This window comes from Melanerpes formicivorus, unplaced genomic scaffold, assembly GCF_026170545.1.
Source record: "Melanerpes formicivorus ecotype bairdi unplaced genomic scaffold, bMelFor1.0.p_v2 SCAF_3, whole genome shotgun sequence".
Classification (NCBI taxonomy): Eukaryota; Metazoa; Chordata; class Aves; order Piciformes; family Picidae; genus Melanerpes; species Melanerpes formicivorus.
Window position 1 is genome coordinate 4,251,200 of NW_027142355.1, and position 14,577 is coordinate 4,265,776.

The 14,577-nt window shown below is 43.2% G+C and overlaps 1 protein-coding gene across 11 annotated transcripts in view; it reads right to left on the minus strand.

Annotated features, from left to right (window-relative positions):
* Positions 1–14,577, minus strand: part of CADPS2 (calcium dependent secretion activator 2) — a 368,843-nt gene that overhangs the window by 191,270 nt on the left and 162,996 nt on the right. For all 11 annotated transcript variants that reach the window (XM_068165287.1, XM_068165334.1, XM_068165325.1 and 8 more), the window contains one exon: positions 13,300–13,421. In XM_068165287.1, coding sequence (XP_068021388.1) covers positions 13,300–13,421 — 122 coding nt within the window. The remainder of the gene's footprint in view (positions 1–13,299; positions 13,422–14,577) is intronic.

The following is a 14,577-nucleotide window of genomic DNA, read 5'->3' on the forward strand; positions in this document are numbered from 1 at the left end:
CTATCAAAGTCATCAAAATTAACAATAATTTTAGTGCTAAATGCTGCAGCATCACTCACTGCACTGTCACTTACAGCCCATGTGGCATGCTTGAGCTCTCTAAAACACCAATTTTAAGTCTGAAAAAAATAAAATGCTGTCTCTTCAGGCTCTCATTTCACCATGTTACTTTCCTTTGCGTATCTAATTTTTCTGTTTTCACCTACTCATTCTTTCTGCTATACAAACTACATGATCTGCTGTTTGATCATGTTCAGCTACAAGTTCCAGTCTTTTCACCATACTTACACTGCTGTCAGAAGTAACCGTGGGCTAATACCACAATTAGTGGCAGAGGCCTTCACAAAAGTTGTTTTCTCTTCACTGTGAATGTGCCCATTACCAGAAAGGAGGTGGATGTTTAGTTCCAGTAGAGATTTATCACTGTCAGAGAACCCCATCTAAGTTTATTTGTCTACCTCGTTTTGGAACACTATAATTTATCAACAACAGTAGATTTCACTCTCTCATGTTTTCGACTCTAATCGTGCTCTCTGGTAGGAAAAACTTTTCTCTGTGAGATCTTAAACCTCCAGTCTTAAATGGGAGTGATTGTCACAAAAGGTATTATATTAAGTAAACATCCAGGAATTTTATTTAGCCCTACTTATTGGAACATTTTCTTTATGACAGACTACTAACTGTACAGAATTGTGTACTGTTGGGAATTGATTTTTCCTCAGCAGTTAGGAAATCTTCTCCTTTTTGAAAACAGTACCAGACTGTATCATTGTGTGCCTGTACTCAGCACTGGTTAGGCCACACCTCTAGTCCTGTGTCCAGTTCTGGGCCTCTCAGTTTAGTAAAGATGTTGACTTGCTGGAACATGTCCACAGAAGGGCAACAAAGCTAGGGAGGGTTTTGGAGCACAGGCCCTATGAGGAGAGGCTGAGGGAGCTGGGGTTGCTTAGCCTAGAGAAAAAGAGGCTCAGGCCAGACCTTATTGCTGTCTACAACTCCCTGAAGGGAGGGAGAGACAGAGAGAGAGAGGGAAGGTGGGAGTTTTAATATCCCAATTCTGAACAGAGAACCCATTCATTGTAAGGCACTCATCCCCAGGCCATTCAGCCTGGGGTTTAAGCCCAGCAGCAGAAGATCGTGCACCAAGCCAGAGCACCAATACTTCAGAAGTGCAAACATTGCATCAGGGCAGAAACCCTGGTTGCTTTCAGTCGATTATTAGCATGCTGATCACATAGGAAGAAGAATAACCAGGACTTAGCTAGAACAATAAAAAAGATTAGGAAGCAAAACTTAAAAAGGCGGTATACCCTGGAGGCAGAAAGATTGTGTTTATTGCTAACTATCAAAATAGAGATTACAATCAACTTTAGTTATCTCCTTCTCTCATCCCAATTTGTTCCATGAAATACTGGATCTTACAAGTGAACATTCCCTTCTAACAGCAGTGGTTTTCAGAAATCAACCTTAGGTAGACAGACTTATGAGTGAATATTTTGGGAATTAATTTAGGCTGCAAGGAACCCTTGGAGGTCACCTAGTTCAAAACCTGCTCAGAGCAAGGCCAGTTAAAACCAGGTGCTCAGGTTATCATCCAGGCAAGTTTCAAATTTCAGATTTAATATGAAGAGTCTGTATATAAATTCCATTTGTCTGCCATGAGACAGGTGAAAAGTCTCTTATACAATATAAAATAGTAATCAATGGCAGAACTCAACATAGAAACTTACTCATTTCAGAAATCCTGTATCTTTTTCTTGTGGCTATCACATTGCTTTGGATATATGAGCTGATTAAGTATTCTTTAAAGAAGCAAGCAACTGACCAGACATGAAGAATAACTGAATCAAATTATCTTGCAAATTTTCATCACAGTATTACAGTGTCACAGTATCACTAAGGTTGGAAGAGACCTCAAAGATCATCAAGTCCAACCTGTCACCACAGACCTCATGACTAAACCATGGCACCAAGTGCCACGTCCAATCCTCTTTTGAATACCTCCAGGGATGGTGACTCCACCACCTTCCTGGGCAGCACATTCCAATGGGTAACGACTCTCTCTGTGAAGAACTTTCTCCTCACCTCCAGCCTAAACTTCCCCTGGCACAGCTTGAGACTGTGTCCTCTTGTTCTAGTGCTGGTTGCCTGAGAGAAGAGACCAACCCCTTCCTGGCTACAACCACCTCTTCTCCAGGCTAAACAATCCCAGCTCCCTCAGCCTCTCCTCATAGGGCTTGTGCTCCAGGCCTCTCCCCAGCCTCGTTGCCCTTCTCTGGACACGTTCAAGTGTCTTGATGTCCTTCTTAAACTGAGTGGCCCAGAACTGGACACAGGACTCAAGGCACGGCCTAACCAATGCAGAGTACAGGGGCACAATTACTTCCCTGCTCCTGCTGGCCACACTATTCCTAATGCAGGCCAGGATGCCATTAGCCCTCTTGGCCACCTGGGTACACTGCTGGCTCATGTTTAGGCAGCTGTCAATCAGCATCCCCAGGTCCCTTTCTGTTTGGCAGCTCTCCAGCCACTCTGATCCCAGCCTGTAGCTCTGCATGGGGTTGCTATGGCCAAAGTGCAGCACCCAGCATTTGGTCTTGTTGAATGCCATCCCATTAGACTTCGCCCACCTCTCCAGTCAGTCGAGGTTCCTCTGCAGAGCCTTACTACCCTCTAACTGACCAACATCTGCTCCTAACTTGGTGTCATCTGCAAATTTGCTGATGACTGTCTCAATCCCCTCATCCAGATCATCAATGAAGATGTTAAAGAGAATAGAGCCCAGTACTGATCCCTGGGGGATGCCACTGGTGACTGGCCACCAGCTGGATGTGGATGTGCATCCATACTCCTTTAGTGAAACTCTGCCATCATTAATCCATACTACAGGCTGAGATAAATGTATCATTTTTCTTCCTTATCTTTTCCTTTGCAGAACCAGGAAAATATCAGATAATTTTCCACTGGCAATTTCTTTTTTCCTCTTCACAGATGAATACTGGACCGATATATATTATATTTGCTCATAGCATCCAATTTCTGAAAGGTAATTTCTTCCACCCTATTTTGTGAATTGCTACAATCATGACACTTCAAAGAAGTAAAGACTTACTGACATGTGCCAAGGTGAAAGCAATGAGAGTGTTTATTCTTTAAAGACACAGTGATGAATAATCATTATGCAACTCAGCCATATCTAGCTTGTGCAAGTAGATACCCTTTGCTTCCTGTCACGATTCCTAACTCTTTTGGCCTCCCTAAAATTCCAAAATACTTATTAAAAGATCATTTTCAAGTTCACCAAGTTTTCAATATTGCACACATCAAGACAATTATGTCTCTTAGGCTTTAGCCTTTGAAATGATCGTTCTAATAATATATAGAGGTTTTCTAGCATAAGACATTGCTTTTGTAATTGTTGCATCAAATGTATTTGTGCTTTAAAGAAAATAAGTCTGGATGCCATAAGACGTTACTTTTGTAAATCACAAAATCACAGAATCACCAAGGTTGGAAGAGACCTCAAAGATCACCAAGTCCAACCCATCACCACAGACCTCATGACTAAACCATGGCACCAAGTGCCACATCCAATCCCCTCCTGAACACCTCTAGGGACAGTGACTCCACCACCTCCTTGGACAGCACATTCCAATGGCTAACACCTCTCTCTGTGAAGAGCTTTCTCCTCACCTTGAGTCTAAACTTCCCCTGGCACAGCTTGAGACTGTGTCCCCTTGTTCTGGTGCTGGTTGCCTGGGAGAAGAGACCAACCCCCTCCTGGCTGCAACCTCCCTTCAGGTAGCTGTAGACAGCAATAAGGTCTCCCCTGAGCCTCCTCTTCTCTAAGCTAAACAATCCCAGCTCCCTCAGGATTGTTGCATCAAATGTATTTGTGTTTTACAGAAAATAAGTCTGGATGCCAAAATCAGGCTGAACAACTCTACTTCATTTCCCTTTAAGATTAATGCTGGATTTCATTGCACTTATCTGTAAGTAAGAAGAAAAATCCCAGTCAAAAGAACAGTTGAAATCCATCCAGTAAAAGATGCTTTTCAAGAAGCTAAATCCTAAAGAGAATTTACCCTCAGAAGATAAAGTAGGAAGGATATGAACACCAAGCTAAGCATGGTTAGAGCAGACACAATGGAACTGCAATCTCATTATCCCCTCTAAAAATTCCCATGTGTAAACATACACATGTCAACAAAAAAGCAATCAGATATACAATGGAAAAAAAGCCCCACACTTTTAGGAGAGTTGGTAGGCTTACTAGCAACACACTGATCATCATATCAGTTGCCTGAACAGCAGCTGTCTGAATAACAAACACTTGTTTCCGACCTCATTTCTTCCCTTTTAGTCTGTAGTTCTATGCTTAAGACTTCAAGCAATAAGGCAGGAACAAATTTGCAATTCCACTCTGTCCTATGCAAGAGCAACAACATGGAATCCTGCACCTGTAAACAATAACAGGAATGATTGCTGAAAACTAACAGTGTAATTATGCAGATATCACAGATACAGAGTAGCAGGAGGGGGAAAAGAAAAAAAAATAGGTATGGGTTCCCTTCCCTTACATAGTGTACATCTGCATTGTGCAATCACAAGCTAGGTGTGCCATATCTACGTAGGGTTGTAGTTATGACCATTTCTTTGTTTCCCTTAATCAAACCCAAAAATTATAAAATTACAGCTATTCTAATGAAGAAATAAAACCAGTGGTGCTTGGAACAGGATTGTCACACACTGGAGAAGAGGAGGGTCAGGGGAGACCTTATTGCTGTCTGCAACTACCTGAAGGGAGGTTGTAGCCAGGAGGGGGTTGGTCTCTTTTCCCAGGCAACCAGAACCACAAAAAGAGGACACAGTCTCAAGCTGCACCAGGGGAAGTTTAGGCTCAAGGTGAGGAGAAAGTTCTTCACAGAGAGAGTTGTTAGCCGTTGGAATGTGCTGCCCAGGGAGGTGGTGGAGTCACTGTCCCTGGAGGTGTTCAAGAGGGGATTGGACGTGGCACTTGGTGCCATGGTTTAGTTAGTCATGAGGTGTTGGGTAACAGGTTGGACTTCATGATCTTTGTGGTATTTTCCAACCTTATTGCTTCTATGATTCTATACTTTTCCTTTCAGAAATGTCATCTTGGGCCATATCCTCAAAATAGTCAGTTAAGGAAGCATTATCGCTTTTCATGTGACCATGTTGTTAGATAAAGTTTTAAGTTTCAGAAATCAAGGCACTATGTTTTGTTTTGTTTTGAAAACTGTTATACAAATTTTGGGGACAGTAGTCTTTAATTATGCATCCACAAATACTCAAAACACTTTATGGAATTAACAGTGGTAGTAGACAGGAGGTGGTTGGTCTCTTTTCCCAGGCAACCAGCATCAGAACAAGAGGACACAGTCTCAAGCTGTGCCAGGGGAGATTTAAGCTGGAGGTTAGGAAGAAGTTCTACACAGAGAGAGTGATTGCCCATTGGAATGTGCTGCCCGGGGAGGTGGTGGAGTCACCATCATTGGAGGTGTCCAGGAGGAGACTTGATAGGGTGCTTGGTTGCATGGTTTAGTTGATTAGGTGGGTTGCCTGGTAAGTTGGACATGATGATCTTGAAGGTCTCTTCCAACCTGTTTTATTTTATTCTATTCTAATATCGCCTAAAAATAATGTGAGCACAGCATTTATTTCATTTGTGCAATCTTGACTGAAGTTCCCTGTCTCCTCTGGTCAGATATTGAATTGTGATTATTTTTTTTTAACATACTCCTAATCCTGGCTCTGTAAACATTTTCTCACCATGCAAGAAAAGATCTTTTTCTATTGCATAAATATATGACAATAGAATGTCACTTGTCGTGATGAAAGACAGCACATTCCCTTATTTTATCTTCAGGCATGATTACATGTACCCAAAAGATGAGTCTTTCAAGAAAGAATACAAAGCAGTGATAAGAAAACATGAAGACGTCAGACTGCACAGGACTAAAAACCAAGCCACATCAGTAACACTTTAAAAATTAAATTAGCACTTGATTTTGCACGATGACTCCCTGCAGAGTCACAGCAACAGAGCTACACAAAGCTTCACTCAACTGAAGGGGTTCTCTGAAGGCTCTGCTTACTGATCTCTGGAAGGAAAGGTCACAGGCTATGTTGGAAGGATTTTCAGTAGGGCTTAAAGGCAGGAAACAGCTGGAAGGAATGAAGAAATATTTCACGGGTAGTAATAAAAATTTTATAGGGTTTTCAAGGGAAGCTGTATAGCTTTCTGTTTGTAGTATTGTCCAAGACTGAAGCTCAGTCCAACTATATTGTTCTATAACATTTGCATTTTAGAATGACCATTAGCTGCTCAGTAACATATATATAAAGACTGCTTTATTTATCTTGTTCAAGAAGAAAATGAAGTACTTTAATATAAATTCACAGGATTATTATTCAAACAGAGAGAATGCAGATAGGGCTTAAAAGCATTAAGAAACCAGAAAATATTTTCTACTGATAAAAATTGTGCTCTCCTCTCTGGGACTCTAATTAGGTCCTCTCCCCTTTAAGAAAGAACACTGTTTCTTATTTCCTTATTACTCCTGGGATAGCTTTCATGGATTCAGAAGAATACTTAAATTCATATTCATAAAAATAATTGAGAAAGCATTCAGCATTTTTGAATAGTGGATAAATACTGAATTAAGTCTTTGCTTAACTCATGCTTCCATTAATCTTTATTTTAAGGTCACATTGGTTTGCTCCACTTTGAAGCATTTGAGCGTCTCATTTTCACCTTTTCACTGTCAAGGCTTTTGAAACTTCTGACTGAACAGTAGCATTGCACTGCATACACTGATGCTGAACAGATGAAAAAAATAGGCACAACTACTTCTTCATCTTGCTTCTTCCCACAAATACAGCTGCCAGTTCAAAACAATAAACCATCTACAAAAACCCTCTGTGACAAGCACATGATTTAGAGCTCTTGCCAGCAGTCTTCTGCAGCAGGCTGGTGACAATCATTCACCCTTCATCACTGTCTCATTCTACACTTAGTGTGACAGCTTTGCTACCCTTTTCTATCTCCATGCCCTATATAAAATCTGAAGTTGTGTTCTCATTTATCTGGGCTTTGTCAGAGGAAATATGTTACTGTGAGTGATTTGAAGAGTTGAGCTGAACTACAGTTCTCAGTTCTTATTTTATTCTTTTGTTTTGCAATGAGTTTTGTGTTTTCTCTCCCAGGTTCACTAATTATTTTCCTTCTTATCAGAATGACAGTACTGAAAATTATCCCAGTAAGGAGCCAGATCTAGCAGCAGGCAAAGTAGGCAGTACCCTAGGGCAGCCAACAGCATGCTTTTTTTTTCAGAATAAGAAAAGAGATGGACTGACTGTGCTTGCCCAGCTGGTCCCTGGCTTCTACTTATATAACTTAGCCCACTGCTTCTAGAGAACCGAGGGGAAAAATAGGCATGTCTCTTTCCAGTAGTAATACCAGTATTTAATATCAACAGGAACAGAGTCACTTCTGTTTCCACCTCTTTCAATACCTCCTCTTTGCAGGAGAATATCTAGTCCCTTCACTCAGTGACTGACCTCCTCACTCCAGCAGGTCTTTATCACTGGATAGTGAGGAATACTGAAAACAGCAGAGGGACAAGAGGGGGTAGATCACCGTATCAAAGTATCACAGTATCACCAAGGTTGGAAGAGACATCAAAGATCATCAAGTCCAACCCATCACCACAGACCTCATGACTAAACCATGGCACCGAGTGCCACATCCAATCCCCTCTTGAACCCCTCCAGTGATGATGACTCCACCACCTCCCTGGGCAGCCCATTCCAATGGGCAATCACTCTCTCTGTATAGCACTTCTTCCTAATATCCAACCAAAACCTCCCCTGGCGCAGCCTGAGACTGTGTCCTCTTGTTCTGGTACTGGCTGCCTGGGAGAAGAGACCAGCATCCGCCTGTCTACAGCCTGCCTTCAGGCAGTTGTAGAGGGTGATAAGGTTTCCCCTGAGTCTCCTCTTCTCCAGGCTAAGCAACCCCAGCTCCCTCAGTCACTCCTCACAGGACTGTGTTCCAAGCCCCTCACCAACTTCGTTGCCCTTCTCTGGACACACTCCAGCAAGTCAACATCCTTCCTAAACTGAGGAGCCCAGAACTGGACACAGGACTCAAGGTGTGGCCTAACCAGTGCAGTGTACAGGGGCAGAATGACCTCCCTGCTCCTTCTGGCCACACTCTTCCTGATGCAGGCCAGGATGTCATTGGCCCTCCTGGCTGCCTGGGCACACTGCAGACTCATGTTCAGCCTACCATCGACCAGTACCCCCAAGTCTCTCTACCTGGCTGCTCTCCAGCCACTCTGACCCCAGCCTGTAGCACAGCATGGGGTTGTTGTGGCCAATGTGCAGAACCCAACACTTGGATGTGTTCAATCTCATGCCCTTGGACTGCCCATCTGTCCAGCCTGTCGAGGTCTGTCTGCAGAACCTCTCTACCCTCCACCAGATCAACTCCTGCCCCCAGCTTGGTGTCGTCCACAAATTTACTGATGATGGACTCAATGCCCTCATCCATATCATCAATAAAGATGTTAAAGAGCACAGGGCCCAGCACTGATCCTTGGGGCACACCACTAGTGACTGGCCGCCAGCTGGATGTGGCACCATTCACCACCACTCTCTGGGCTCGGCCATCCAGCCAGTTCCTAACCCAATGCAGTGTGCTCCCATCCAAGCCATGGGCTGACAGCTTGGCCAGCAGTTTGCTGTGGGGCACGGTGTCAAAGGCCTTGCTGAGGTCTAGGTAGACTACATCCACAGGCCTCCCCACATCCACCAGGTGGGTCACCTGATCGTAGAAGGAGATCAGGTTGGTCAGGCAGGACCTGCCCTTTCTAAATCCATGCTGGCTGGGCCTGATCCCTTGGCCATCCTGTAAGTGCTGTGTGATTGCACTCAGGATGACCTGTTCCATAATCTTGCCTGGCACTGAGGTCAGGCTGACAGGCCTATAATTCCCTGGCTCATCCAACCGGCCCTTCTTATGGATGGACACCACGTTGGCCAGCTTCCAGTCCTCTGGGACATCTCCAGTGAGCCAGGACTGCTGAAAAATGATGGAGAGTGGCTTAGCCAGCTCATCTGCCAGCTCTCTCAGCACCCTAGGATGGATCCCATCCGGTCCCATGGACCTGTGGGGATCCAAGCAGCTGAGGAGAGCTCCGAATACCTGCTCCTGGAACATAGGTAAACTCTGCAGCTCCCTGGCTCCTGCCAGCTCTGCAGGCCAGCTGTCTGGAAGACGTGCTGTCCTGCTAGTAAAAACTGTGCCAAAGAAGGTGTTAAGTACCTCTGCCTTTTCCTCATCCTTTGATACAACATTTCCCTCCATGTCAACCAAGGAGTGGAGGTTGTCCTTGCCCCTCCTCTTCCTATTAATATATTTATAGAAGGACTTTCTGTTGTCCTTCACAGCAGAGACCAGTTTAAGCTCCAAATGTGCTTTTGCCTCCCTAATTTTTTTTCCTACATGATCTAGCAACATCCTTAAACATTCCGTGGGTTGCCTCACCTTTCTTCCAAAGGTGATACACCCTCTTTTTTTCCCTCAGTTCCATTAAAAGTTCATTAACCATCCAGGCTGGCTGGCTGCCCCAGTGGCTCATCTTCCAGCACATTGGCACAGCCTGTTCCTGCACCTTCAACAGTTCTTCCTTGAAGCAGGTCCAGCTCTCCTGGACTCCTTTATTTTTAAGGACTTTATCCCAAGGAACCCTCTGAATTAGTTCCTTGAGTAACCTGAAGTCTGCCCTCCGGTAGTGCAGAGTGGAGGTCTTCTTGCTGCCCCTCTTAGCTTGACCGAATACTGAAAATTCAATTATCTCGTGGTCACTGGCCCCTAAACACCCTCCAACCACCACATCACCCACCAGCCCTTCCCTATTGGTGAAGAGGAGGTCAAGCATAGCCTTACCCCTGGTAGGCTCACGCAGCACCTGGGATAAGAAGCTGTCCTCCATGCACTCTAAGAACCTCCCAGACTGTCTCCTCTCTGTTGTGTTGAGATCCCAGCAGATACCAGGCAGGTTGAAGTCACCCATGAGAACAAGGATCTCATCCACTACTGTAACTTTCTGATTAAACTCTGCAAAGCCTTATTAGTTCCTTTTGCCACCAATCAAACACCAATCAAACACCAATCAAACACCAATTGCTACTGTGAAGAAAACATGACTTGGCTCTAACAGAAAAATTAAACTCTGGAACAAAGTATCTCCCATTTCATAGGCAAATTCCATAGTTTGCTGATTCATGGTTTTTTGTCCATTTTGTCCAATATTGTTGTCCAATATTATCCTCCATTGCCTCAAACTACAGCTCTCTATATGCTTACAAATGATATGTTTCCATGTGCTCATAATCATACTGTACATCATAATTACTCTTGGAGAACAGTACAACTCAGAAGAGCATAAGAAATAGATTTTAGAGGTCTGCCAGCTGTGGCCCTTTGGGGTACACTGTTTTGTAGGACAGTAGGTCAACAGCACCAGTAACTCCCAGTGATGTTCAGTTACACCACTAATGCTCAGTTTAGGGCATCTCTTAGAATCACAGAATGATGAAAGTTGGAAAGGACCGGTTAAAGCAGGTTCACCTACAACAGGCTGCAAATGTCATTTGTAATGTCATTAGACATTAGCAGCAAGGGACAGCTCCAAATATATCATTATCAGCTCCATATTTAAAACAACTCATCAAAAAAAAAACCCAAAACCCAACAACCCAACACTCCTATGAGGACAGACTGAAAGAGTTGGGGCTGTTCAGTCGGGAAAAGAGAAGGCTCCCAGGTGACCTAATTGTGGCCTTCCAGTATCTGAAGGGGGCCTACAGAAAGGCTGGGGAGGGACTTCTCAGCATTTCAGGTAGTGATAGGACTAGGGGGAATGGAATGAAGCTGGAGGTGGGGAGATTCAGGTGGGACGTGAGGAGGAAGTTCTTCACCATGAGAGTGGTGAAGCCCTGCAATGGGTTGTCCAGGGTTGAGGCCCTCTCCCTGGAGGTGTTTAAGACCAGACTGGACGAGGCTCTGGCCAGGCTGATCTAGTGTGGGGTGTCCCTGCCCATGGCAGAGGGGTTGGAACTAGATGATCCTTGTGATCCCTTCCAACCCTGACTGATACTATGATACTATGAAACCCCAAACAAACTCCCTTACTGTAAGTACCTCTCCCCCATTTACTGAAGCAGCATGATGTGTTTTTTTTTGTGTGTTTGTCACTTTTTTGCTATTATGTTTCCCCACCCTCTGTGAACTTCCAAAAGCAGCATGTGCTTGGTGGTATCTAAGTTTCTACCCCTGCTTAAAACAATTACAAAATAATTAACCACAGCCCTTAACCCCAGGCTACCAACATCTGACTTACAATCATCAGCCCTAAAGATGCATAATCTTTTCCATACAAATCCACATGAATTTGGTCCATACAACATCTCTTCTATGGAATAGCCCATAACATGTCTGACTCCTGTATATAATCAACTCAGATCCATTAAGCCTGAAATCTGCTAAATCAGTTTACAAGCTCAGAGCAGGTACTAACCAGGGAGGTGGTGGAGTCACTGTCCCTGGAGAAGTTCAAAAAGGATGTGGCACTTGAAGCCATGGTTTCGTTAGTCATGAGGTGTTGGGTGATAGGTTGGACTTGATGATCTCTGAGGTCTTTTCCAGCCTTATTGATTCTATGATTCTATGATTACCTCTTTTCCTAGAATAACTCCAGTTCTTGTATTGATTTCATTAACTCTGGAAGTTCTCTTTCACAAAGTTACTGCTCTGACAGGTAAGAAAATCAACTAACCTGTTATTAACTTTTACTGGATGTATTTATACACCACATATACCTTCTGATCAGTTTTACAAACTTTACCTTAACCTGCACCCCTTAGAATGTAGTAAGTAGACCATGAACTGACCATGAATCATGTTTTATTCACAATAGGATGTTTTATTCACAATAGGCAGTGGCAGGGGGCAGTCATTGCAGGGAACAGTTTGAAAGTAGCTCTGAGTTGAAAGACAAAGGACAGATTGTACAGCTGCCCTCCATGAGAAAGCCTTGCAGCTCCCTGCGGACTCCAAGCCACCGAAGAACTCTCATGGCACATCCACAAATGAGCAGGGAATGTTGCATACCCACTTAGGACCTTGCTTCAATGTGTAGATCTGTGTGGGTTTTGTGCTATTGTTGCTTTGTGAAGTTTTGCATGTACTACATGCAAATGATAAGACTGACATTCCTATGCTCTGGAGAAGGAATGCAGCCAAGGACTGTGACTAGTGAATTTTACATCTTACAAGTTCTGCAAAGCTGCTAAGTAGGCTGCTAGATTACTTGGCAAGGAAAATTGCTGCAACTAGGAGAAAGTCCATCAAATCTCCTCCTCCTCCCAATGCCAGAAGAGGCAGAAAAATCCTCTGTGCTTGTAATTTCTCCTAACAGAAGTCCTTAATTACGAAGTGCCTGGGATAGAAACTACCACCTCAACTCTCTCGAAAATGTTTTCTCAGGTACTGTAACAACTGTAATTTTTAAATTGTCTTTCAGAAGGCACACTATGGTGCCAGTAAAAACCCAACACACTGCCTGGAAAGTTATCTATATAAGGCTCCAAATGACATTTTAACAGAGAGAGAAGTGTTTGAAATCAGTGCACAGGTCAACAAATCAAATGAAAAAACCCGCTTAATTTGTTCTTCTTCTCTGTCACTCTGGTTCAGCTACAGATGGCATGATGTTATCTCCCCTCCAAGTCAGTTTGTTGACTGACTCCTTCAAAAATTAATTGAAAGAAGTGGATTCCATAATTTCAAAAGAAATAGGCTCAGCAGGTAAGTAAGCTTTGTCGAGATTGATTATGAGTATTGATTTTCCACCAATTGTACAAGTTACACTCCAGAAGGCCACCTGCACATTAACCCAGAATCCATAAAATCACCCCAGGCTAACATCTATCCAGAGGTTTGTATTTTCCAAAGATGCAGTCTTTAGCTCCTTTCCTCACACAGACATTCAATGGCATTCATTTGGACAGCATTCACCTTGTACTGTGCCACAAATAATCATTGTCTGTATTTTCATTTCTCAGAAAGATTTTAAGATAACTACCCAGGATAAAACTTCATATAACATGATGCTAACTTAACTGTAAATACTGTAAAGATAGTTAATTAGGTTCTTCTCTAATATTAAGGAAAGAGACGCTGGATGCAGAAACAGTAGCATGGCTTACTGTGGCCTGGAAGCTTCTGCCTGGTCTGTCTGAAGCTTCTGACCCCCTTCCACTTCCATGGTGCAGTAGACGATTCGATTGGGAGCCACTGACTTCAAACCTTGCACCTCCATTATAACAATCTGAGGTAAAGAAAGCAAATAGTTCATCCTTCAGAAAACACTACATGCAGGTAAAGAAACCCAAATAACAAAAAACCACAGCCCACCCCAACCAAACACCACACCACCCCCACACACCCCCAAATTCCACTCAATAAAATCATCACAGACAGAAGAGTTTTGATTTTGTCTTTTTCCACTTTCAACAACATAGAGTGGGAATTGGAATCTTTGTGCTGTTTCTAGTTGGACAAGAACCAACAACTCACTCCAAACATAATTTAAATGCTAGTGCTTGAATTTGAGACTAATGTCTAAATGTAAGTCTGAATTTTAATACATAAGTACATGTATCTTTTAAGCAGTCATTTAAGTATAGAACGAACAGATTGCTAAATCAGCCTATAAGCAAGACAAATAAGTACACTGATCACATCTTGAAAGGTTAATTGTGATGCTGTGACACTGGAGGGTGCAACCCTTGAATCTTAGAAATGATTTGGTGATACGCTGAGCATGAAGCAGGTCAGAGGACTGCTATCAGTTGCTACAATTTCCCCCCCCCCGCCATTTATTTCTCTTCCTTCTCCCAGCTCAGTACTTGCAGCCAAATTCAGTGTGCATATGGGGGATGGGGCTAGGCTAGACAAAGGGAAAAAGTCACCTCTACCAGCTGCACCCTGAGTAATTTCCTCACCAGGGAAATTCTGAGCTTGGCAGATACCATAGTTTTTCAGCTCCTCTAAACTACTCAGAAGAGCCAAATGCAGCCCTACTTCAAACGCTCTCTGCCTTTTATAAACCTTACAGTTTGTCACAGTGTGAAATCACTGGAATTTTTACACTTCAGATGTTTCTAGCTCAGAGATTTGACAAGAAAGTCAGGTTTCCCTGCTTGCTTTGGAAAAGCTGTTTTCATTCCTACCTGTGTTTGGGTCTATGAGAAGAAACTGGGGGAAATGTAGTCCATTTAATCAGCAGACAAACTTCCCTCAACTGAACTATATAAGAAAAATCATGGGGCTTTTTTTATTGTTTCAAAGGTGACAAGCAATGAGTGCTTCTGGTTTCAGTAGAGGCAATTGGTTTCTAAGGTCAGCGAGCAACTAATAAATCAATTTGCTACTGTTTGCATTTTGCTAATTTGTTTCAATTCAAGTTTGTTAAGACAGATTTC